Source organism: Chionomys nivalis, chromosome 8 (assembly GCF_950005125.1).
Source record: "Chionomys nivalis chromosome 8, mChiNiv1.1, whole genome shotgun sequence".
Taxonomy (NCBI): Eukaryota; Metazoa; Chordata; class Mammalia; order Rodentia; family Cricetidae; genus Chionomys; species Chionomys nivalis.
This window is the reverse complement of record NC_080093.1, coordinates 33,667,175-33,690,182: the sequence shown is the minus strand read 5'-3', so window position 1 is coordinate 33,690,182 and position 23,008 is coordinate 33,667,175. Positions and strand designations below refer to the sequence as shown.

Sequence of the window (23,008 nt, the reverse complement as noted above, 5' to 3'; positions counted from 1 at the left end):
AATGTAAAAACCATTCATTGAAATCTGCACTTTGAATGCGCTAATTGTACAGTGTGTAGATTATATATGACCATAAAGCCATAATTGTATTTATGTTTGGAAAACTGTAGAATGAACAAGTGCACAAAAACCCCCAAATTGTCTATTTTGTAGACTCAGTAACTATCTACTTAGTAAGAACACCAAAGAACTTCATGACTATTTTGAAGTCATACTAGTTCATTTAAACCCAAGTATGTCTCTTAGGTGTCTGATACTTAGAAAGTATGCTGATTTTGCACAACAGTACCTGAAGTGTGCTATCCTCGAGTTGAATATTAGTGTCTGCTGATAACCCAAAAGGTTGCTTTGCTGAGTCCCACCTATACAGCAACCACCAGAACACATTGTGTTAAAAGAGTCACAACGCGTGACTTTAGTGTCCCTCGTTACCCTCACTAAACCAAAACCCAGCCTGTAGAAAAGCTCGAGAGAGGGGGCTCCAAGATGCCTTTAAATGAAGCTGTCACTCACGGGGCTCTGATATGAGAGAAAAAGAGACAGTCTTCTCTTCTACCTTATGAGGAAATTTCCAAGAGCAGGTTGCAGCAACACTGATTTATTTATAACGACATTTGAGTTCAGGTGGAACAGTGTAGAAAGGAAAACATTACTATTATTTCAGAGTTCAAATGAAAACCACCATCTGTGGTTATGGAGGGAATGGGGAGTGGAATAAACCCCCATTCAGGACATAGGAACTCAAAGATGCTGGTGAGCATCCATTTCCCATAGCCACTGAACGCTGAAACACTGCTGTTATTTCAGAGTAAGGCCAGTAGGCGACCACTATCCTTGGTGAAACGAAGAACCACAGAAGCGTGTGGGGTGTTCCCTATCAAAAAGAAAACTAGTGTTTGCCTATCTTAGAAGAAAGCTTATACTTTTTTCTATCTTATTTTGTTCCATTTCTGAAGCAGTTATGTGCAATGAGTACTATATGGATGTAGAAGAAAGTACGGGCCTAAGAAATGAAGAAACTTCCCTGCAGTTCCACACAGCAAGTGGCATGATTCCATTCTGCCTTCTAGATCCTGACTGCTTGCTTGCTTACTTTTTTTTGCCTTTCTCAGCTGACCTTAAGGACTTCTAGAATGAAGGACTGCTTGTTTTCACTATTTGTTCATTTGTTTATTAAAAAAAATTTGAGACACGGTTTCTCTGTATAGCCCTGGTTGTCCTGGAACTCACTCTGTAAACCAGGCTGGCCTCAAACTCAGAGATCCACCTGCCTCTCTCTCTCAAGTGCTGGGATTAAAGGCATATTCCACCACTGCCTGGTGCTTGTTTTCATTTTTAATGCATATGAGTGTTTTGCCTCCCTGTATGTCTGTGTATCACATGTATGTCTGGTGTCCACAGAAACCAGAAAGGACATCAGAGCCACTGAAACTAGAGTTTCAGATGGCTTGAGCTGCCACATGAGTGCTAGTAACCGAACCTGATCCTCTGTACTAGCAAATACTCTTAACTGCTGAGACATCTCTCCAGCCCAAAGGATTGATATTTTGATGGAGAGTTAAAAGATAACTATAAAACTAAGGCAACTGGAGGTAGTCCCAAGAGAATAAAGAATGCACCAGGGTTTGGAGTACCCACAGCGCTGGGGCTTTCACATCCAAGATGACAGGGACAATACTAGTTAAGTTAGGACGGCGCATCTTATCTAGTCCCTGCAGCACCTGCCTTACTGTTTTCACTTATAAAGGATGCATAAAGAGATAAAACTTGGAGGTTGATGAACTGAACCGCTCTTAACATTACTCGGATTGTATTACGTCCTCTGTAAATGTAAATGTCTGGGATGTATCTGGGATGTACTCCCAGAGGGGTCAATGCTTGCCTTCGCCAACAAGACTGAGAGGAAAAAGAATCATTACAGAGACATCCAACTTTTCCCACACAATTCACAACCACAAGAACATAATGGAAGCTGCAGTTGGCTTCGCTACTTGCTGGAGATTAGCATCCATCCATGAATCTTCTGGAGATTTCTGGGCAAACTTTCCAACTATACTCTCCCTCCCAGAGACACTGAACTTATCTAAGCCCTTACGGTTCCTTGATGACATAAGGCAATAGAAGATGAAGTCCCCCTACGCTGGGAGATCCCAATCACAGGGATGTTTTTCTCTAGCAATGTCTCTGAATTTATCACCAAGAACAGCCACCACATAAAAGCATCTGTAGGCTGCTACCATTAAAGAAGGAAATGCGGGGCCTATTCCAGTTTGAGGTCAGTTAGAAGGTATACAGGTGTAAACAATACGGGACCAAGAGGCCCAGGTTCTAATCTAATCCTTGAGGGCTTCCTCTTCCTAGATGGAGAACTCTTCTTTCAAAGTGAAGAGCACAGAGAAGACACGCCCTAAAGATTTCTCCAGTTCTGCATACTTTGCCGACCAGCTTTGCCCGATCCACCTATTTCTGTGATTCCCCAGCAAGTACCTGTTTCTTGGTCACAGTGCCATCCACAGGGTCCACATACTCGAAGCTGTCTGTCTTGGCGACGCTGTAAATGTGGCTCCCCACAGCAAACTGTTGGCCAATGAATGACTTGTCTGTAACCAGGGCCTCCAGGTCCCTCATGATGTAGTATGTTGCCTTGGGCTCCAGTCCCTCATAGTCAAACCTGTGGGGGAAGAAGGCAGAACACAGAAATCACAAAACCCAATCAGAGAACCAACAGCTGGGCGGGCTCCTCATGGTCCTGCTTCCAGGAGAGGAAATAGACAAAAGCAAGTTTGAGGAGTCCCACTTTCTCCTTGCAGTCTTATAATGCAGTCTCCACACGGGGGCCAGGGAAAACTCCAATTATGTTGCTCCTTCCTTATAAGCCCCTCCCTGTCATGTTGGCAACAAAACCCCAAGCACAGATGATCACACACTATGCCATCCAACCCCGCCCGCCCTACTTGGCTTGATCTAAACTTAGTCCCTCTTTGCACTTTAGCTCACTTGCTCGGGCCACCACGGCCTCCACTTCAGTCCCTGGTGACACCTCAGCCACTCCTGCCACTCTGTTCTTGCTGCTTGTCTCCTCCATCTTGTACATTCTTAGATCTCTTTATATCTGGTATACTCAAAGTGCAGACTCGTCCTTTTCTTCCAATCTTCAGGTCTCCCGAATTCTCGAGTATTCATCCATCTGAGTAGTTTCCCCTGCTCCCCCTGCCTGTCACCACCTGTACATTTTCTTTTGCCTCATCTTACGGATTCCCTCGGGCGTGTTTTGTATTTGCTTACTTCAAGTCTGCTTCTGCCCTAGGGCACAGACCTTAGTTCTCCTGTTCTCCGCTGTTTATGGAGCACAGGACACACACTATAAGTAGTTTGGGATGAGGAAACAATGCGGGGGTGGGGGATCAAAGAGGAAGAAAGTGAATTGAGCTATAAAAAAATCCCTGGAACCTTGAAAGAAATGTCATAATTGTTCCATTTAGAAAGTCTTCCTGTCCACAACTATCAAATATAATAGTAGGGCAGGGATGCTGATCAAAAGGGGGGAGGATGCTAAAAGTTATCCCTGCCCGGTTTATTTTGAAGTTTGAAATAAGATGATGCATACCACACAGTTGGCAAAATGCCAGACATCAGAGCTTTTTAAAAAAATCTGTTCATTGGTTTGTTTGTTTTTTTCTCCTTAGTCACTAACGTAAAGAGATTGTCTCTCCAAACATTAGATAATCATCTCCAAATTCGACTGGCACACCATGGAGGAGATGGTTATTTACAAAGGGAGCCAGAGAAGGTGCTCTGGGCCCAGGTGGCCTCAGAAGGACTTCACATCTGGGCTTTCAGCAGGCAGAGAATGCTCAGGGCGAGCTGCAAGATGGAAGCCCTGAACAGTCGCTACGAAGACTCTATCAACTGGAGAGGCCAAAAGACGGCATCACGTCCTGTGCATCTTTTTCTTCCCCCTACTTTAGAACCAAGATAACAGGAAAGTCCTTAGAACACTGTCAAATGTGTCCAGACATGAGATTCTTTTTAGAGACAGATACTTTGGGTGAAAGTGGGAGTTGGGGAGGGGAGGGTATGGGAGGGGAGAGCTATGAGCCAGGCATGGAGGCTCTTGTTTATAATCCCAGCACTCAGGCGGCTCAGGCAAGAGAATTAAAAGTGAGTTCAAGACTAGCCTAGCTCCATAGTAAGATTCTATCGATAGATAGATAGATAGATAGATAGATAGATAGATAGATAGATAGATAGATAGATAGATAGATAAGACAAAGACAAGCAGAAAGGGGCAGAAAGACAGGCAAGACAGGATAATGTAGGAAGCAAAATTCAAGACTTGAGAACATTTACTGAAAAGGACCATGCTGAGTCTAAAGCTGAGATCACGTACAAGTGCCAGACTTAGTGGGTTCATTTTCTCACACAAGCAACTCCTGAAGCCACCCTCCCTTCTCCTTTCTCCCCTCTACAGCTAGATGGCCCCTCCAGCCTCCACTGCCAGCACCACCTTTGCAAGGGCTATAACCTCTAAGTGGGGAATTGCTTCTGGGGTTTACCCAGACAAAGAAAATTAAGAGACTTCCCTTAGCTGCAATGCTAGTCTCAGTATCAGTGACACTGAAACTTTTATTGTTTCCTCCATGCCAAGAAAGCTGTCTGCTAGAAATCCCTCATTTCCAAAGCCCCTCCCCCAATCCACCATTTGCTGGAGTCTGGTCTTCACTGTACCTGTCCCCATCCCCTTCTTCTCTGTGATTTTTCTGAACAGAAATTTGTAATACAGTTGAATGTCCTGCAAGAAATTAAATCTACATTGCATAGTATTCTCTAATATGGAATTGTTATGAAAAAAGCAGTTAACATTACAAGCTCTTGGCCACAAAACTTGAAGTATATTATAAATACACTCATCATCACACCATTTCCTCACAACACTGGCAGGAACCTAAACAGCCATTCCACAAATTATAAGGCGCACATCTCTGACTCAGAGTAACCACTCAGCTAGCTAGCGAGAACAAAATATTTTTATCAGGTTGGAATCTTTATAAGATTCTCATGCAACAGAAGAAATTCATGTGCCAATTAATTTTTGGATATAAATTAAGCAAATATATAAATCAAAACCCCTAGGAATTAGGGGTGTGTGAGCCATGTTAGAAATATTGATGAGCAAAACAAGATCTCACCTACCTTGAGAATTTGCTTTATGGCTCAATGTATAATATGCTGGTTTATTTATTTTTCACATTCCCAGTCTTCTTAACTAACCAGGAATCAAAGCTATTATGGCTGTTGTCTCTATTTCCCAGAACATTGCAGTCCCTTAGAGTTTAATAAGCACCCTTGCAGCCTTGCTTTTTCTCTGATATTTATCTAAGTAGATGCTTCTTAAAAGAAGAAACAGTCGCCATATAAGGGAAAAGACTAAAGCACTTTGTCCCTCAAGCTCTCAAAACTCAGCTAAATACCCAAAGCTGGTAACGACACACAAGCAAAACAGTGTCTTTAACACAGAGTCTGTGGCTCCCAAAAGTCTCCTCTTCCCACACATGGTTACCCATAGTCAACAACTGTTTCTATCCCCCTACCCCCTAAGCCTGGCATGGTAGTAGGTACGGCACACACCTAGGTGCCATAACCTTGGAATGTTCTTTCTTATTTCGACAACAGGAAAGGGACAGGCCAACAACCCTGAGTTCTGGCCCACCAGTCTTTCATCTGCCTCCTTCAGAGATAATATTTCCCTTCCCTGTGTCTCTTTTCAGCAAGATAAGCCTTGAGCAAAAACCTGGGGCTGCTGAGCCACATGGGCCATGCAGAGAGTCCCGGTTCAGCCATGTCAGAGCTCTTCCAACCATTAGTGTGGAGGTTATATCCAGGGTGGGAGAAGATTCCAAAACCATCAAATTGTGGGCTTTTGTGTCTGCCCACTCCTTTAAAAAAAATCCATATAGAACAAATAAGAAATGCGTCTGCTTTGACTATGGGCTCACAGGTCCCAAGGATCACAAGGAATTTCTCAAAACTCTGCATTTTGGTATCCTCTTGGCATGACTACCTACTTGCTGCCTTCTCGTTTGAAGAAAAGATTGGGAGGAATGTCACCAGGGCAAGTAAAGTCTGTCCTTTCGGTGTAGCAGCCCTTGACACTACTCCCAAAGAGCCAACCCCAGCTTTCCAGTTCCTCAGATGTTTCTACAAGATGCTTTCTTCTTCAGTTCTAGCCCATCAGTTTTAGAAAACATCACTAAGAGTAGTTCTCAAGACACATGCAGAGACCCTGCCCGTTCTCACCTGCAGTAGTAGTGGCGGCCATATTTGGCCCAATGATCCCTAACAATTTCCTCCACACTCTGCTTCCGGGCAGCGATAATGGACAGCCAGACTAAGACAGCCCAGAGGCCATCTTTCTCTCGGAGGTGATCAGATCCTACGGCAAAAAGAGAGATTCTGTTGAGGGTTCTCTCCTGGGGGAAAGCAAAGGTGACAAGACCATTTAGCAGCTGGGAGTTGTGTTGGAATGGCTGGATATTTTCACCCACTGTACAGAGTTGGAATGTTATAATATACTTGTTTTTTTTCTTAAAATATGCAAATTAAATTCAAATAATATCAAATAACAACAAACATGTAATAAGATCCTAAAGATTGTTGAAGGAATTGAAGACCCCAAATGACATAATATCATTACATAGTCATGCTTTTCCTCAGTAAATACTTGACAGCTCCTACAATCACCTAAGCATTTTTCTAAATCATGGCAAAAAAAAAAAAAGTGAGCAAGAAAGTCCTTTACTTAAAGTCTGAATTCAACTATATGGAAGCAGGCAAGACAAAAGCAGACAGAAGAATATGATGCATCAAATCAGGACAAATACTTTGAAGAAATTAGAGTAGGTGCTGGTGACTCAGGGCAAGAATGAAGGCTGCAGTCAGCACAAAAGACACCTTCTTCTGTAACCTACAAAGAGGGATTTATTTGGGAGAAATGGTCCTTGCAGGTGTAATTGAGTTGGGGATCTTGAAATAAAGTCATCCTGGAACATCCAGTCGAATAACCCAACAACAGTGTTCTTAAAACCAAAGACATGGAAAAAGAGAAGTAGAGCCACAGGCTACACAGACACTGGGCCTTGAATTACACTGCTGTGAGCTCAGAAGTACACAGAGGCGCTTGAAACGGAAGAAGCAAGAAGGGATGCCGCACCATAGTCCTCAGTGGGCGCACAGCTCTGGCAGCACCTTCCAGCTGGACGCCTTCGGTGCTCTGGAACTAAAGATAGCCCATTTATGCCCTTCAAACCACCCAGCTCATGCCGAACCATTATGGCAACAGTGCAGACTTATGCAGCTGTGAGGGTCAGGTTCAGTGAGCTGGTCACACCTGAGAATTTCATCAGGAAGATGAAATGGACACGGGCATCTAGAGGAGAAGGCAGCCAAGCCATAGGACAGCAAATTCAAAGTCCCAGAGGCAGGGATGATTGAAAAGATGAGTCCGGGAGCTATTGATGCAGAAAAGAGAACCACTTCTCACTGTGGCCCTCATACAAATCACTCACACAGCTGTATGGGGAGTTCACTGTGCCACGTGGACCCAGGGGTTTGTGTTGCAGAAGCACTGAACATCTGTCTCTTGGCCAGCTGCAAGTGTTCTCTGAGGTAGACAAAGCTCTGATTCTAAAAGAATGTGTTGCAGTGTGAGAAAAGCTTTGGAATGAGGAGTCCAGCAAACCTCTGCTGCTTGCCAGGTGCGAAATGCCATTTGGAAGTTACTAGACCCTGTCAGGTGGTGGTGGTGCACACCTTTAATCTCAGCACTCAGAAGGCAAAGGCAAGTGAATCTCTGGTCTATAGAGTGAGTTCCAGGATGACCAGGGCTACTCAGAGAAACCCTGTCTCAAAGAACCAAACCAAAGCAACAAAAATAAAAAAATATAAAAACCAATAAAACCATAAAAACAAAAATAATAAAAAATTAAAATTAAACTTTTTAAAAGATAAAAAACAGTAAAATAAAATAATCCTTCCAAGCCTCAATTTCTCATCTGTAATAGAAACCCTGCCTCAAAAAACAAAACAACAAAAAACAATTTTAAAAAAATTAAAAAAATAGATTTTAAAAAACAATAAAAAATAAAATAACCCTTCCAAGCGTCAATTTCTCATCTGTAATATAAGATCTGTAATACTATCACCAATCCTGTGATCCTGTAACAATTTAATAAAGTTCAAAGGGCAGGCACTATGATGGTGGTGCTTGTCTGTATTCCCAGCTACTCAATAATGTGAGGCAGTGTTGGAAGTTCGAAGCCAGCCCAGGTAGCATAGTAAGGCCATGTCTTTTAAAGGGCAGCAAGGGAGGCACATTCTAGAGACCAGTTTTGCATGTTCAGATCCTGTCTTAGCCACTTACTTCTGCTTGCTATACTTGTTTGTACTACAAGAATAGTAACAGCCCCTACCTATGGCCTCTCCTGGGAGTCATCAACTAAATAGCCAAAAGCGTTTAGAAGGGACTAAGATGTCACAGAGGCTTGTGACTTAGGGTCATTCTCATAAGTTGCCAACAATGCTGATGCCGCAAAACTTGTTTTAAAAACAAATCATTCTGTTACTGACAAGAGCCTCTTTCTTCTTCTTCTGACTCTAGCAACGGCAACATCTTAGGAAATGAGACTGGCACCAGAAGTGAACCATTTCCTACTGCAATCAGGCAGCCAGAATGGACACGCTCATACTTGCTTTTAAGGTGATGAAATAGACACAGAAAATCAGCAAAGCAGATTCATGTCACGGAGCTCTTAAAACCTTGTAAATGGACAAACTGTTTTGAGTTACGTCAAACATCTGTGAAGACTAAAGCTGAAACTTCAGACTGTTTACCATTGTTGTTCGACCTACAATACTGCATGTTAAATATTTTCTCTAGGGGAGAAAAACATGTTAGCCAGAGATGGCAGCAAAGTCACTTAAATCAATAGGAAAAAGAATCGTGTCTTTAGTCCTTAGCACACACTGATCGATAGTCTGCCAATGACACTGTTTGATGTCCCTCTGTGGCTGGCTCCAGGTTAAGAAGACCCTGGGCATTAATCATCACACCGTAAAGAGACTTGTCCCAGCCAGTGAGCTCTTCGTGCTGCTACAAGAAATGGAAGAAATTTGGAAGACTCAGGCATAGCAATATGGCCCGCTGCCAAAATAACAAGCCTAGGAAACCCTGCCCAGTACAATCATCTCAACCCCTCTTGTCCTTTTATAGCTGAAAAAAAAGTCACTTTTACTTACTGGCTGGAGAAAAATACGCCTTTGTCTAAAACAAGGGCTTTGCATACCTTGGCTCTCCAGCTGGATCACATTACCAGTGATAGAACCATTAGATGCTGTTAAGTCCTTAAGAAAGATGTCAGAATTTAGTGGCATGGAGACACAGAGTTCTTCGAGATGGATAAAAACCCACCCTGGCCACCTGCAGATAACATGTAGTAAATTGCGAACTGGCCTGGACATCTTTGCCAACAGGGGTAGCGTTTGCCAAGAATCATAAGGGGCGATGATCAAGTGCAGTTAGCTGTGTTCTCTGGTCCACTGAGGAAGTGAGGGAGACAAGAAAGGATGCTGCAGTTGCTTAGATGTTGCCGTTGGAGGCTCACAGCGCTTGGTGGGGTGCAGTCCTTTAACGCATCTTTAAGGTACATGAACTCCAATGCCCTAGCAGTGCCAGGTAAATTATGTAAGGAATATGAATACACAGAGAAGCAAGTGGTTTTCTAAAAGCCAACTATCAACAGGGGGAAATGTACACAGACACACACACACACACACAGACACACACACACACTATAAATGGCAGACAGATAGACAGATTGACTGATAGACAGTTAGATAAATGATAGATACATAGAAAGAGATAGATAGAGCTACATGACATAAATAATTAAACTGAATACTGTAACATGTTTTTCAATAAGAGGGGAACCCCAAGAGTCAGTCGTGGGAAAGGCACAAGTAACCATTTTCTTTTGAGGCCCGTGCATCATAAGCCACATCCCAAACTAGCAACTGTCAAGAGGAACATAACAATGGCCAGTGAACATCTGGACACATGTCCAGTCTCACTGTGGTCAGAGTGGTACAGCATTTGGAGGCTGCCGCACCAGCCAGGGCTGACTTAAAAAGGAACTTTTCCAGCAAGGGTACAGCACCGATGTGGATGAGGGCAGTTTTGGTCCAGCAGTTAGATGGCAATGATCAAAAGCCTTTACATGCTGAGGACCTTTAGACTCTACTGCTCTCTTTCTTAGCTTTGACTCTTACAGATCTTCAATCAGAAATAACTTAGAGGGAAAACTTGGAGAAATAACTAATCGTTGTTGAACAACAGAGTAATTTTGAAAAAGCTGAAGGGAAATCTCTTGTATAGACAAAAATATTAAACAAGAATCTTCAGTAACATAGAATGATGCTCATGCAATTTTAACAAATGGAAACAGTTTAACAAAGGTAATATCAAGGGTATTCTTGTGGGAAATGCATGAACACATATGGGTAGATAACTGAACCACTAACAATGGTTATGTAAGTCTGAAATGTCAGAGCTCTGGTTGTTTTTCTTCTCTGCCTCTTGTTTTATTTCTGCAATAAACATGTACATTTTACTTTCAAAAGAAAACTTCAACTTTTAAATTTGTCAATGGTACATAGATATTTAGATGTGAAACACGTGTGTTCCAGAATGTTGCATGATTAGATTCAGTCAGTATGCAGATTTTTTAGGTGAACTTTTTTCACTCTGTAATATGCTTGTTCATGTCCTTCCTGCCTTTTCGCGATTTGGGTGGGGGTTCCCCTTTAGGATACTGAGTAAAACCAATATAATTTTTGAAACTTGGTTCCTCTGGTTTCTGACTGTCTGTACAGCCAAAGTCTGCCATTCAGTTGGGATGAAGCAAGGAGAATTTATCCCCAATTTCAAAAATCTAGAAGTACGACTCAGCTTTGCTTCCTCAATCCAAGCCAGCCTAACCCAAGGCCACCTCACCGTCATCTGCCCAGCCTGTACTACAGCCATCAAGCCAGAACCCACATGCCTGAATGGGCCACAGTTCTTCGCTGCCAAACTTCAGCAAAGGCAGCACAAAAAGGATCTATTTTCTTGTCAGAAATATCACTGATCCCTCTCCACTCAAATCAGACCTGGAACATTTTCAAGCTTTAAAACCACATTCCTTGGGCCTGTGTGATGTCTCCGTGGGTTTAAGTATCTACCACACAAGCCTAGTGACCTGAACATGATCCCTAGAACCCACAGAGGAAGGGGAGAACTAATGTCCAAAAGTTGTTCTTTGACATCCACACAATGCCTGTCACATCATACATGCACACACACACACACCACCACCACCATCACCACCACCATCACCACCACCACCATCATCATCAGTTCCTTAGGGTCAGCAGTCACCAATGCACGTATTGTACTCCCCAGAGGAGATAATAGATAGAAAAAAAAATGAAAGATGGCAATAAAGGAAAAGTAGAAGGAATTTCTTTAAGTGAGCAAATCAATAAAAAAATCACACACACACAAACACATGCACACACACACTGCTACCAGGTCAAATCAACACAGCTAAACCTCATGAAAACTAAATCTGTCAGTTAGGAAATCCATGACAGTCTGCATGTGGTATAGCTAGGAGATCCAGGGCATCCTGTACTCACACGTGGCACAGCTAGGAGATCCAGGGCATCCTGTACTCATACTGGCATAGCAAGGGGCATCCAGTACTCAAACCATGCACAGCTAGGAAGTCCAGTGGCGCCCAATGTGAGCCATGATCCTGAGATTAAGAGGCTCATGTTCTACCACTGTTTACATAATGGCACCCACCTGAGGCAACTACATCCACATAAAATCTGAGAGAGCTTGAGAAGGAATTCTAGACACAAAAGAACAGAGTCAAACATGGCTTCTTGGTAGCAGCATTTTCTTGGATGGGCTCTGTTTGCTAGAGGCAAGCAGAGGTGTGATTCCTTTAAGAAAAGGCTTCCTGACTCAGCATTAGCACCAAAGACTTCAAGGCTTCTTTATGAGACAGCTTCCTTGTTCATGCTGGGAGCAATAACTCCAGATCTTTCGTGAGGTCCCACATTTAGAAGGGGTCTGTGAGCAGCCTGTTACAAATTGCTTAGTGGCAACATGAACCCACTGGGTCCCTGGAGCTGGGCAGTGAGCATAACTCGCAGAGGAGGTGAACATGCCTCTGCCATGTTGGACTGGGGGAAGCCAACAGGTAGGGTCACAGAGTTGGTCCTAGCCATGTCTGCTTGGCATTAAAAAAAAAGGCATTCCTAGTCAGAAAATAATTACAGATATGCAATAAAGACAGATTCAGATGAAAAAGACCTCTAAATGGGTCACAGTGTTGGATAAATGTACATGGTCTATGAGAGAGAAGAAAGAGTACAGAAAGTCATACATTAAAGGAGTAAAGATAATTACATCTTAAAAAGCAATAAAGTAAAAAAAATAAGCCCCATAAAGATGTAAAATACACAGAGTCTGGATTATGTATTTGACTGTAGAGAGACATTTTGATTCTGGGGGATGCTAAGCTAAACCAACATAAAAGTATCTTGATTTCAAAATTTGGGTCCAAGGTATATGTTACTTTGGAAAGAAGGTTCTGCTTTTGTTTCCACAGAGGATGGGAACCTGTGGATTCCTTCCAGGTTAATGTGGTTTGATGGAACAATACCCCCTCCAAAAGGTCTTCATGAACCCTAAAAATACTTCCCCTAACAAGCAGCAAGAAGCAGTTTGGAGTAAACTATACCCATATTACCACAATGATTGTTTATAAATGTTTGCTTTCATTTAAAGGGGGGTATGATATACAAATGAATACTTTGTATTGGTATAGATTTTAGTCTATTGATACAAATTAAAGGTTGATTTGTTACATTGTGTATATATATTTCTGCTCTTGTTTTTGTGCAGCTCATTTAAAAATGTAATGTATAATTAAAGAGTATGAATTAATAGATAGTCATCTTTAATAGTCAAACTTGTAGTCATGTTAATTAGATGTATGGACAGGTATTCTTTAGATATTTCAAAGACCCAAAGAATAAGGCATTGAAAATATTTTAAGAACTTATAGACTTTTCTTGACAGTGAGGCAGCACCAATTACTTCAGAGAGGGCATTGATGGACATTGAAGAAACTCATGGAATTTGTCTTCAGTGTGACAAGGCTAGTCATTTGGGCAAGAAACTGCTCTTGCCTAGACTGCTTGATGGTATGCTGTATGAACTGGACATGCAGGCCCACAGAAAAATGACTGCTGAACTTTCCAAAAGATGGAATGGTCCTTCAGGATTCCTGCTTCACAGAAGAAACTGCCAGACACTCCGCAGGACATAGAAGAAAGTGACTGACAAACTGCCAATATAGGTGAAACAGTTTTTCAAATTTCCTGCTTCATGGAAAAATCTGCCAGATACTATGGGCCTGTAGGCTGAAGATGGATGCCCCAACATTACAGAAGAACTCTGGGTGACTGTCTGGGCAATGAGATGTCTCTGTCAATTCTAGAGTTTTGGAAGTTGCTTACAATGTACTTCCTGTTTACTTAGATAATATTATATCCTTCTGGGGTCTTTGAAGAGTTGAAGACATACAGTTACAGTTTTCCTTAGCTATGATAAAGGATAAATTAGATATAAAACTTTAGACTCACAAAGATAGGCTAGATGATAGAGTATTTTCCTTAATTTGTCAAATGTAAATGGACTAAATATTGTAACTATAATTCTTGCTTGATAATTTTTGTATATGTAATTTTACTATGTTAAAGTTAAAACCTTCCTTTTTATTTAGACATAAAAGCAGAAAAGATGTGGGATGTCCTTCTGTATATGTCGTTGCTCTTATTGCTTAATGAATAAAGTTGTTTTGAGCTATTGCAGGGCAGAATATAGCCAGGCTGGAAGAGATAGAGAGAGAGAATAAGTGGAATCAAGGAGATGCCATGTAGCTGCCGGAGGAGGAAGGCACCAGAACAGAACCTTACCCAGTAAGCCACAGCCTTGTGGCAATTCACAGATTAATAGAATTGGGTTTATTTAAGATGTAAGAGTTATTTAATAATAAATATGAGCTAATAGGTCAAATAGTGTTGTAATTAATATAGTTTCTGTGTGATTATTCGGGTCTGGGTGGCTGGGAAATGAAAGAGCTGTCTCCCCCTACAATCCAGGGCATCCTGCACTCGCTCCTAGCACAGCAAGGGGCTTCCTGCAACCACAGCTGGCACAGCTAGGAGATCCAGGGCATCCTGCACTCACATCTAACATGGCAGGGCTGTCAAGACTGTAACTGAACTCTAGCCCCAGGCTAACAGTTCTCAAGCCTGGATGTCAAATTAACATCACTGGAGAACTTTATAAAAGCACCCATGTTCAGAACCCCATAGGGCAAGTCACATCAGATATTGGGAATCCTTTCAAATAGCTCCCTGGGTGAGTGTCACAGGCGGCCAGGGCTGGGAGAGGCTCCTTGGGAAGGAAGTGCAGTCTCATGCTGGCCTAGGGGTCCCTGTCTGCCTCCTTTTGCTCTAAGTTGGGACAAAGATAATAGCTACTGTTTTCCAGCTCAAGAGACAGCACTGCCCTTGTCATGCGGGTGATCCTCACTCAAGTCTTATGGTTTCTTTCTGTCCTTTGTATGGGGAAAAGTGAGAACTTGGCCAGATTTGGAGTGACCAATTCATTCTAGGACTTTCCCAGGTTGGGTGTGAGAAGTCCCATCTCCTAAGAAGCTTCGAAGTCACCGGCAAAGCAGAGCAGTGGCCATCCAATAGAACAGACCACTTGTCCAAAGAGGTGCTGGGTAAGTAAGGAAACGTGCACATTTAGCATGCCCCTCTGCATAGTACATTCCCTGGAACCTGAAATGACACATGGCATATACACCCACACTATATATGTAACCATCACGCTGGCTATGAAAGCAGAAATCCTGGCAGAGTAAATTATTCCCTTCTGTGATAACAATGAGGCACCAGGCACCATTTTCAGGTAGTTTATACACTTCTTTTCTAAGGTTCACAATTTGACAACCCTTTCCTACAGACAAGGGAACAGAGTCAAGACGTCATCCATATGAGGTCACACAGCTACTAAGTAACAGAAAGAAAATTTGAATCTGCACAGCTTGACTCTGAAAACCTATGGACTTCCTGACTGCCGGTACCCTATGGTGATGACAGCAGTCCCAAAAGAAAGCAGGGGAATTGACCATGTGGCAAGAGCTGAGGCCATCCATCTAAGGATCTTGCGACTCTCTCTTCCTGCTCCACATCTCAGGAGCTCCTAACTGCTCACTTCTAATTTTCATTCAACTGCAAAGTTCTCTCCATCATCAGGTCATCTGCCCAAGACAGGGATTTATTTTCTTTACACAGCAGGACCATGAAGTAAAACCAGGGATCAATATTTTTCCGAATAGATTCCAGAACGTGCTAAAGAATCGGGGCACAAGTTGTTTCGTCCATTTCTCAAACCAATTACATTCAGCCCTCTCACATCCGGCAGAAAGGAAGGCTCACTGAAAAACAGTCACCTTTCTGTTCTAGAAAATACATGTTCTGAATTGCACTGATGCTCATCAGTAGGAAAGGAAAGGTAACCTGCTCGGAATAGGACCAGAGCCTGCTGGGAGGTCAGAAAGGGCATGTGGCAGCAACCACTGCCTTCATGGCCTCTGCACTGTAGGCTTCATGCATCTTATAAGTCAGAGTTGTAATAGATGAAGCACGTGAAAAGTCCTACTAATGAGGCCCAACATGACCAGGCTCACCGTCCTTTCAGCACTGCTTTGCAAACTCTCCGGGGGAAGGGCTTGCATATAAACCTCCTCTTCACTGCATTCCTGCCCTGGCTCCCAAAAGATATGAAGGACAGTATTACTGGATGAACGAATGAATGACAGCTTGAGTCTCTGACTCCCTCCTAAAAGGGAGGCTAGCCAGAGCAAGCCAACCTACTACACTGAGGGAAAATCCGCAGGTCATCTGCCTGAACCGATCCATCTCACAGGTGAGAAGACGGAGGTGCAGAGAACCAGAGCTGCCCATCCAAGCCAACAGAACCACAGAGCAGGGGTGTCAAGACCAGAGCTAGCTCGGCCAGCTTCTCCCGGGCCAGTTACAGGACACCATCCTACAAGTGGAATTGATTCCATCTCCATACAAAAGAGTAACAAGGGGAAAGAGCAGCAGCAGGTGTTGGAGAACCAGCAAGAGTAAGCTTGAATCCTTGCTTGGTCAAGGTGCCTTTAGCCAGTGACTTGAGCCTCCCTAAACCACAGTGACGTCATCTATAAAACAGAGGCCATTTATGATCCCTTCTTCATTTCAGGGTAGAGAATAAAGCATGGGACATGGAGAGGGGAGTGCTAGGCATTGTGTCTATTGCTTAAGAGGCTTCTATGAGTAACCTATATTAGCATTCTTTTATTTACTCATTCAATTGACTCTCCAGACCAGAGAATGGAGCATGCTAGCAGTTTCATGGACAGCAGTGGATATATTCCTCTCACAAGAACAGAGATCTGTGAACTTATATATCCCACATTATTCCTGCGTTAACAAGGCTCATCGGAACAATGGAATTCCCTAAGAATTGTTCCCAACAAGTCATATGCTAAACCAGGAATTTCCCCAGTGGCTTTCAGGCTCAAGACCTTACATTTAGTTATTGCACTCCCTCCTCAGTAAAGTCTCTTAGTGACAAGTAATCTCCCAAAAATCCATTAGGGAGGCTCAAAGCACAATTTTAGGGATTGCATCTAAATCCCAAAGGACAAGAAACCTTCTTTAAAAGCCCTTTAATAGACACTATGCAAAGAAATGCTCCTTCTATTTGGAAGTCTTCAGCCTGTGGCCCACTGGCCATGCTCCCCTAGGCTCTGGGTCCCAGAAAGCACTGGAAAATGTGGAGGTAGCTCAAAGGCATCAATCCCATGGTTCCATTTACACAGCAACTCTTGCCATTTTTCCTCAGCAGCACGCGGGATTCACTAAGCAGTCACTGGAACACGTCCCATGAAAACCCCATGGAAGGGGATCGTGTGATGGAGACATTCCTCACACTCCAATGGGAGTTTGGTCCCCAACACAGCGGGTGATGGCTTGCAGAGAATCCAGAGTTTCAGCTTTCTAACTTCACAAGGAAGCTCTTGGGGATGTCAATCACAGGGCCTCTACACTCTGCCTACCCTAGATTGAATGGCACACAGCCCATTCCTAACAGGCCTACAGAGAAACCGTTCTCAGAGCCCTGATAATGCTGTCATCGCAACCGCTCACCCCTTCTGCCATCTAGCCAAGTTTAGAAGCACTGGCCACAGAGAAAAAAGTCACTCTGCTTGATCATCTGAAACTGGAGATACAGTGGCCTTTTTCTTTCTCCTGCTGACAGGGCAGAATTGAAACCAGACAAATGTGAAGTTAAGACCCCTTGGAAGGAAGCAGACATAAGCTTTCCTTCATGGGACTTGGAGAAACATAAAACAGTTGGACGAATATGGGAGACTTAAGGCTACTCAGTGTTTGTGCCTCAGCGCTCTTGTGAACCCGGTCTTGAAGTAAGATGTATGTAGCTCATAAGTAGTGAGAGTAGAAACAAGGAGAACAACCTGAGTGCGCTATGAACTGGACAACTACTTTGGGAAATAAAATTTCCTTGTGGAAAGGAACTGGAGAATAAATCAACAATGCAAAGCACAAAAGAGCAGATCACAGAATGACTGTGCTAAAGACTCTGAGATTTAATGACATCAAGGCCTGAACTACAAAAGTTGGAGCCAGGCCCTGTCAAGCCTGCTCACATCCAAGCGAGCGTTAGCACCTACATGGGAAAGGGACAAGTTGGTGGCACAAACTGCCAATACTTTACAATCTGATCATTAGTATGGGTTTTGGAAGGGGAGATCTTTCTCGAAGGGTTTTATTAGCTATGAATTTGTGCTGGTAATGATAAAACAACCAAAAGAAATCAAAACTCAGTTTTATAATTCTTTGTAATTTTCTTGTTATCATTCTTTACTACAACCTCTTGCAACTGGGCTATCTTCGTATGGTTTGTGTGTACATTTAAATTGTTCCTCTAAGTCCTCCAAAATGTTAAGATATCCATATTTCCAGACCTTAAGAATGATAAAAATACAATTCTGGATGAGAGAAAGAAATGGCAAAGTTGAAATTGTCTCTCCTTGCCTTCCCTCTTTCCCTCCATCTTTCTGCTCTTCCGTGGGTCCTGGATGCATTTTCTCGAGGCTACTCTATATCAAAGAATGAGGTCTGAAGAAGACAGACACGGCCCCTATCCTCAGCTATTTACAGTGCCCACACGACAAACAAAGAAATCCAGCAGACCTGAGAAAATCAGAAAGGTGCTGAAGACTCTCTGTGGCAAGGTAAACCACAAGCCTCTTTCTGTTATGCTAAAATCCAAGACATGAAAATTACCGATTCAAGAACACGGTGCTGTACTCAGGAATACACAGGGCAAAAATCTAGTGGGACAATTTGATCAGGGTATTATTGTCAGGAGTTCTGTATGTAATTACAAATTTCCATAAAGAAGTGGATGTATAACTTAGGAATGCCTTGACTCACGTAAACAAACAAACAAGGCTATTATTCTAGAAAATGTAACGTAGTATTCTTGCTTAGAAATGATGAACATTGTTGAACTGCAGGTTTTCTTTGGCAGGTATGGGGGCCTTTGTTGCTATGCAACTAAAGCTGGAGGTCGAGCCTGAAGATCTTCCACATAGGCGGCAGTTCTTCAGCATTGCCTGTGCCGTGGCAAACTCAGAAACTCTGGGTTAGGACAACATGTTGAAAACAACATGGCCTCTTAGAAAACCAAAGCTAATGATGAAAAAACAGAGGACACTCAACAGTGCAAAAAAAAATAAAATCCCAAGTTTTGGCTTTTTAAAAAAATTCCTAATTTTAGTATATTAGTCCATTCTCTTTGTGTTTGGAATAAGTCCAGATTCCTTTAAAATTGGAAGAAGAAGCCCAAATGCCACTTAGATGAATAATCCTCCGTTTGACAGAGTATGTGCAAAATGTCCCAACCCCAGTGAAACAGCTTTCTAGATCCTTCCTGGGACATGGTGGACACCTGGTCCTAGCACTTGGTGATGACTTGGCCTCTATTATCCAGTTTCTTTGATATAGCAATGAATGTGGTGCCTACTGTCTGGAGCCTGAATCTTCTCACACAAGAGAAGCCTGAACACAGATCAGTCTACCAGCCTGTGAACCAGAGACGCCAGCAGGGACATTTCTATTTGGGATATATCTTGCTCCTTGTGGATCTAACCCCTGGGCAATGTCTTGGCATCCTTGAGCTGAGGTCAAGTCTTATTTCCAAGCTTTCTTGGCACTGCATTATACATTCTTGGTTGGTACTCTCTTCCATGTCCCAGGGAAACTGGCAAAGGCCGCTACTTTCGAAAGCTGAAGTAGACTTTAGAAGCTTCTCTGAGTCTATCATCTCTCCATTTCTCTTCCTATGCTTAGCTATTGATTCTGAAAGCCATGTTTTAACATAGACAGATAGCTCTTACGATGAACCAATATCTATAAGTTGGACATGAGGGACATAGAAGACAATTGGTTGGCTTCAGTGTCAAACAAGAGCCCTGGATGTGAGTCACAAGCCTTCTGTGTCTGTGTTCTTGTACTGACTGCTTAATTCAACTCACTGTGAAAACTCAGACACACTCTCCCGGTCCTGATGCAAAGCAAAACACTGATATCTCATCCCTATTCCTTGGATGCACACTTACTTAACTACTTAAACATTCTTCTTTAAAATGCAAAGACCCATGGCACAATTTTGAATCACTCTCAGGAATTCAAAGTTGGTATAGGATAGAAACATATACAAATATATAAAACCAAGCTTCCCTATGATTCTGATACAGCCAGCTCAGAGCCTTCCAAAAACCTGGTATTAAGGAAGCCTGATACAAAAGCTGAAGGAAGAAGCCATCTCTCTTTTCCAGATTCAGGCACTGCACATACTTTCAGCTCCTTCAGAGGCAGAAGAAGTCACTCACGGAAAGATTGACAAGCACGGTAGAAGCAGTCTACACTGAAGAGACAGAGAACTGTTTTAGTTCTGCTGGATTTAACGAAAATGCAGACTTCTTCCAGGCTCTGGCACCCTGGGAAAGCCATTTCACTCTTCCTTGGGCTCAGAGGCTCCATCTATCGAAGTAGGCTAACATTTTTTTCTTTTTTTTTATTCTTTTTTAATTAAAATTTCCAACTGCTCCCCGTTTCCCATTTCCCTCCCCCTCCTCCCACATATTGCCCCCTCCCCCCGCTCCCCTCCCCCTATCCCCACTCCACTTCTCCTCCCCCTAGTCCACTCCCCCTCCCTCTCGATACTGAAGAGCAGTCCAAATTCCCTGCTCTACAGGAAGACCAAGGTCCTCCCACTTCTATCTAGGTCCAGGAAGGTGAGCATCCAAACAGGCTACGCTCCCACAAAGCCAGAAGGAGGGAGAACATGAGCAAGGAAATCAGGACCACGAGGCGTGCACCCACCCACTGTGACAGTGGAACTGATCTATTGGGAGCTCTCCAAGGCCAGCTGGACTGGGACTGAATAAGCATGGTTGAAACTGGACTCTCTGAACAAGGCGGACAATGAAGGCTGATGAGAAGCCAAGGACAATGGCACTAGGTTTCGATCCCAATAGGCTAACATTTTAACCCAGAAAAAATGGCAGAAGATGCAACAATTTTAAAGCCCTTGACATGAAAAAAAAAACCAAAACAAAACTCTAGTGTTCTTTGAAAGGAAAATGACAACTCCCACAGTTTAAGTTTTTTAAATCCCTATCCAGCCCATCCTTTGTGTTGCCGTCAGCATCACTAGCCCAAAGCAAAACTTGCTGAAAGCGCCTGCAGGTTCACTTCCCACGTGTGGGGTGTGGCGTTCCCACTGCCCAGCTAGCTGAGAGTCTAAGCTGTGTCTCCTTGGGGCTCAATATCTAGGGCAATAGGCATCAGAAATGCCCTTCTCGTGATATTTCCAGTTCTATCTCTTGATACTCTCTCCTCTACCAGGCCCTGTGTTCAGAGGTAGCAAATGCCAGCCCTTAGGCAAACTCTGAACTCTTGCTTTTTAACTCTCATGGTTCTGAGTCTATATTTGTAGTTAATTTTGGAAAATAACCACTACCTTTTCAAACATTTATCCTTCATAGTTTTTTTTTCTTATGCAACTCCAGATACACTGATAGACCCCCTATGACCAAAGACGTTGACTTGAAGATTTCATGTGCACTCATCTAATTTGGTTTATTCTTTTCTTTTTGTGCTTATGTTTAGATGATCCCTATTGATACATGTCTTAGGTTTCTGTCACTTTGATAGAGACCATGAGAAAAAGCAACTGGGGAGAAAAGTTTATTTCCTTTTACAGCTTATAGTTCACCATGAGTGAAGTCAAGGCGGGGGCTCTAGGCAGGAAGCCGGGGGCAGGAACTGCAATAGATGCTCTGGAGGAATGCTGCTAAGGGTGCTGACTAGCTTGCTCCCCATGGCTTGCCTAGCCCACTTTCTTAACAAGCCAAGACTACCTTCCCAGGAAAGACACCACCTCTTGTTGGCTAGACCCTCTTATGTCAGTCATTAAATCAAGAAAATGCCCAGATATTTGCCTTCAAGCAATCTGATGGAGATATTTTCTTTGTGGCAGCAGGTTATTTCATAACAGTCAGGAAAGGTAACTTTGTGGAGAGAGTAGAGAAAGCCATGTTGATGATTAATTTACCAAAACAGGGAAGGAGGGGCATGGGAGCACTTGCCAAACATTCAGGAGGCAAAGGCAGGAAGATAAAAAGTTCAAATTTGAGGCCAGCCTGATTTATATAGTGAATTCTAGACTAGCTTCAGATATGCAGAAAGACCTTGTCTAAAAACAAACAAACAAAACAACATAGTGAAGCTCACTTGTAATCTACTCTGGAGTCCAAGATCTCATGTTCAAAGCTAGTTTGTGTAGTAAGGCCCTAACTCCAAATTTAAAAGGTTTGAAGATATAGTTTAGTAGTGACAGAGCACTTGTCTAGCAAATGAAAAGCCCAAATATCAGTCTTCAGTACTACAAAATACAATTATTATCAAATAATGATAAAAAGACCGACCATGGTTGGGCAGTGGTGGTGTATGCCTTTAATCCCAGCACTCAAGAGGCAAAGGCAGGCAGATCTTTGTGAGTTTGAGGCCAGTCTGGAAATTGGAAGGTATGATTAATATAATATTCTGCTACACTTACTTTTAAATTCTCATAAAAGAACTTCTTTTTTAAAAAAAGGAACTTTTTTTTTAGTGATATCCAAAGCGATGAATGTGTCCATATACACATCCTAAGGGGTTTCTCTGAGTTTTGTTTGTTTGTTTTTGTTTGGTTCTTTGGTCTCTAAGTAATTCTTCCCTAGCCTTTGATGCACAAGAAAGATTTACAAGTCTCCAATGGGTTTGCAGAACTGCAGCTACCCTCGCCAGTAACACATAGCCCCACCCAGCCTACCAGTGCCAAAGCTCTCTTCTCCACACAGAGAGCATCGTCCGGAGTCCATCAGGTTTGAGAAGAATCTCCATCCAGCAGGGGTCTCATATACAGGGACCTTCATTGATTTAGCCACTCTGAAAAAAACGAAATTTAGGCAACCATCAATTCACATGCCTGGTTCCCTTTATTTTCTCAGCTCCGTAGGAAGTCTTAGGGTCTGTTTGTTCCATCAGTACACTTTACAACAATCTGAGTAGTTGTTGACAGTGTTGACGCTGTACGGTACAGAATAAGCAGCATCCTTCAGTGTTCTCAACTTTGCTTTCTCTATAATACAATATATACTGAATCAATGGATGAATGATTCTAATATCAGGGCTCCAATAA

General features: G+C 42.8%; 1 protein-coding gene across 1 annotated transcript in view; it reads right to left on the bottom strand.

The window, feature by feature from the left end:
- Pgm5 (phosphoglucomutase 5) overlaps positions 1–23,008 on the bottom strand; it is a 157,295-nt gene that overhangs the window by 42,322 nt on the left and 91,965 nt on the right. The window contains exons 7-9 of the mRNA XM_057778496.1: positions 22,640–22,755; positions 6,298–6,433; positions 2,488–2,671 (exon numbers count right to left, since the gene is read on the bottom strand). Coding sequence (XP_057634479.1) covers positions 2,488–2,671; positions 6,298–6,433; positions 22,640–22,755 — 436 coding nt within the window. The remainder of the gene's footprint in view (positions 1–2,487; positions 2,672–6,297; positions 6,434–22,639; positions 22,756–23,008) is intronic.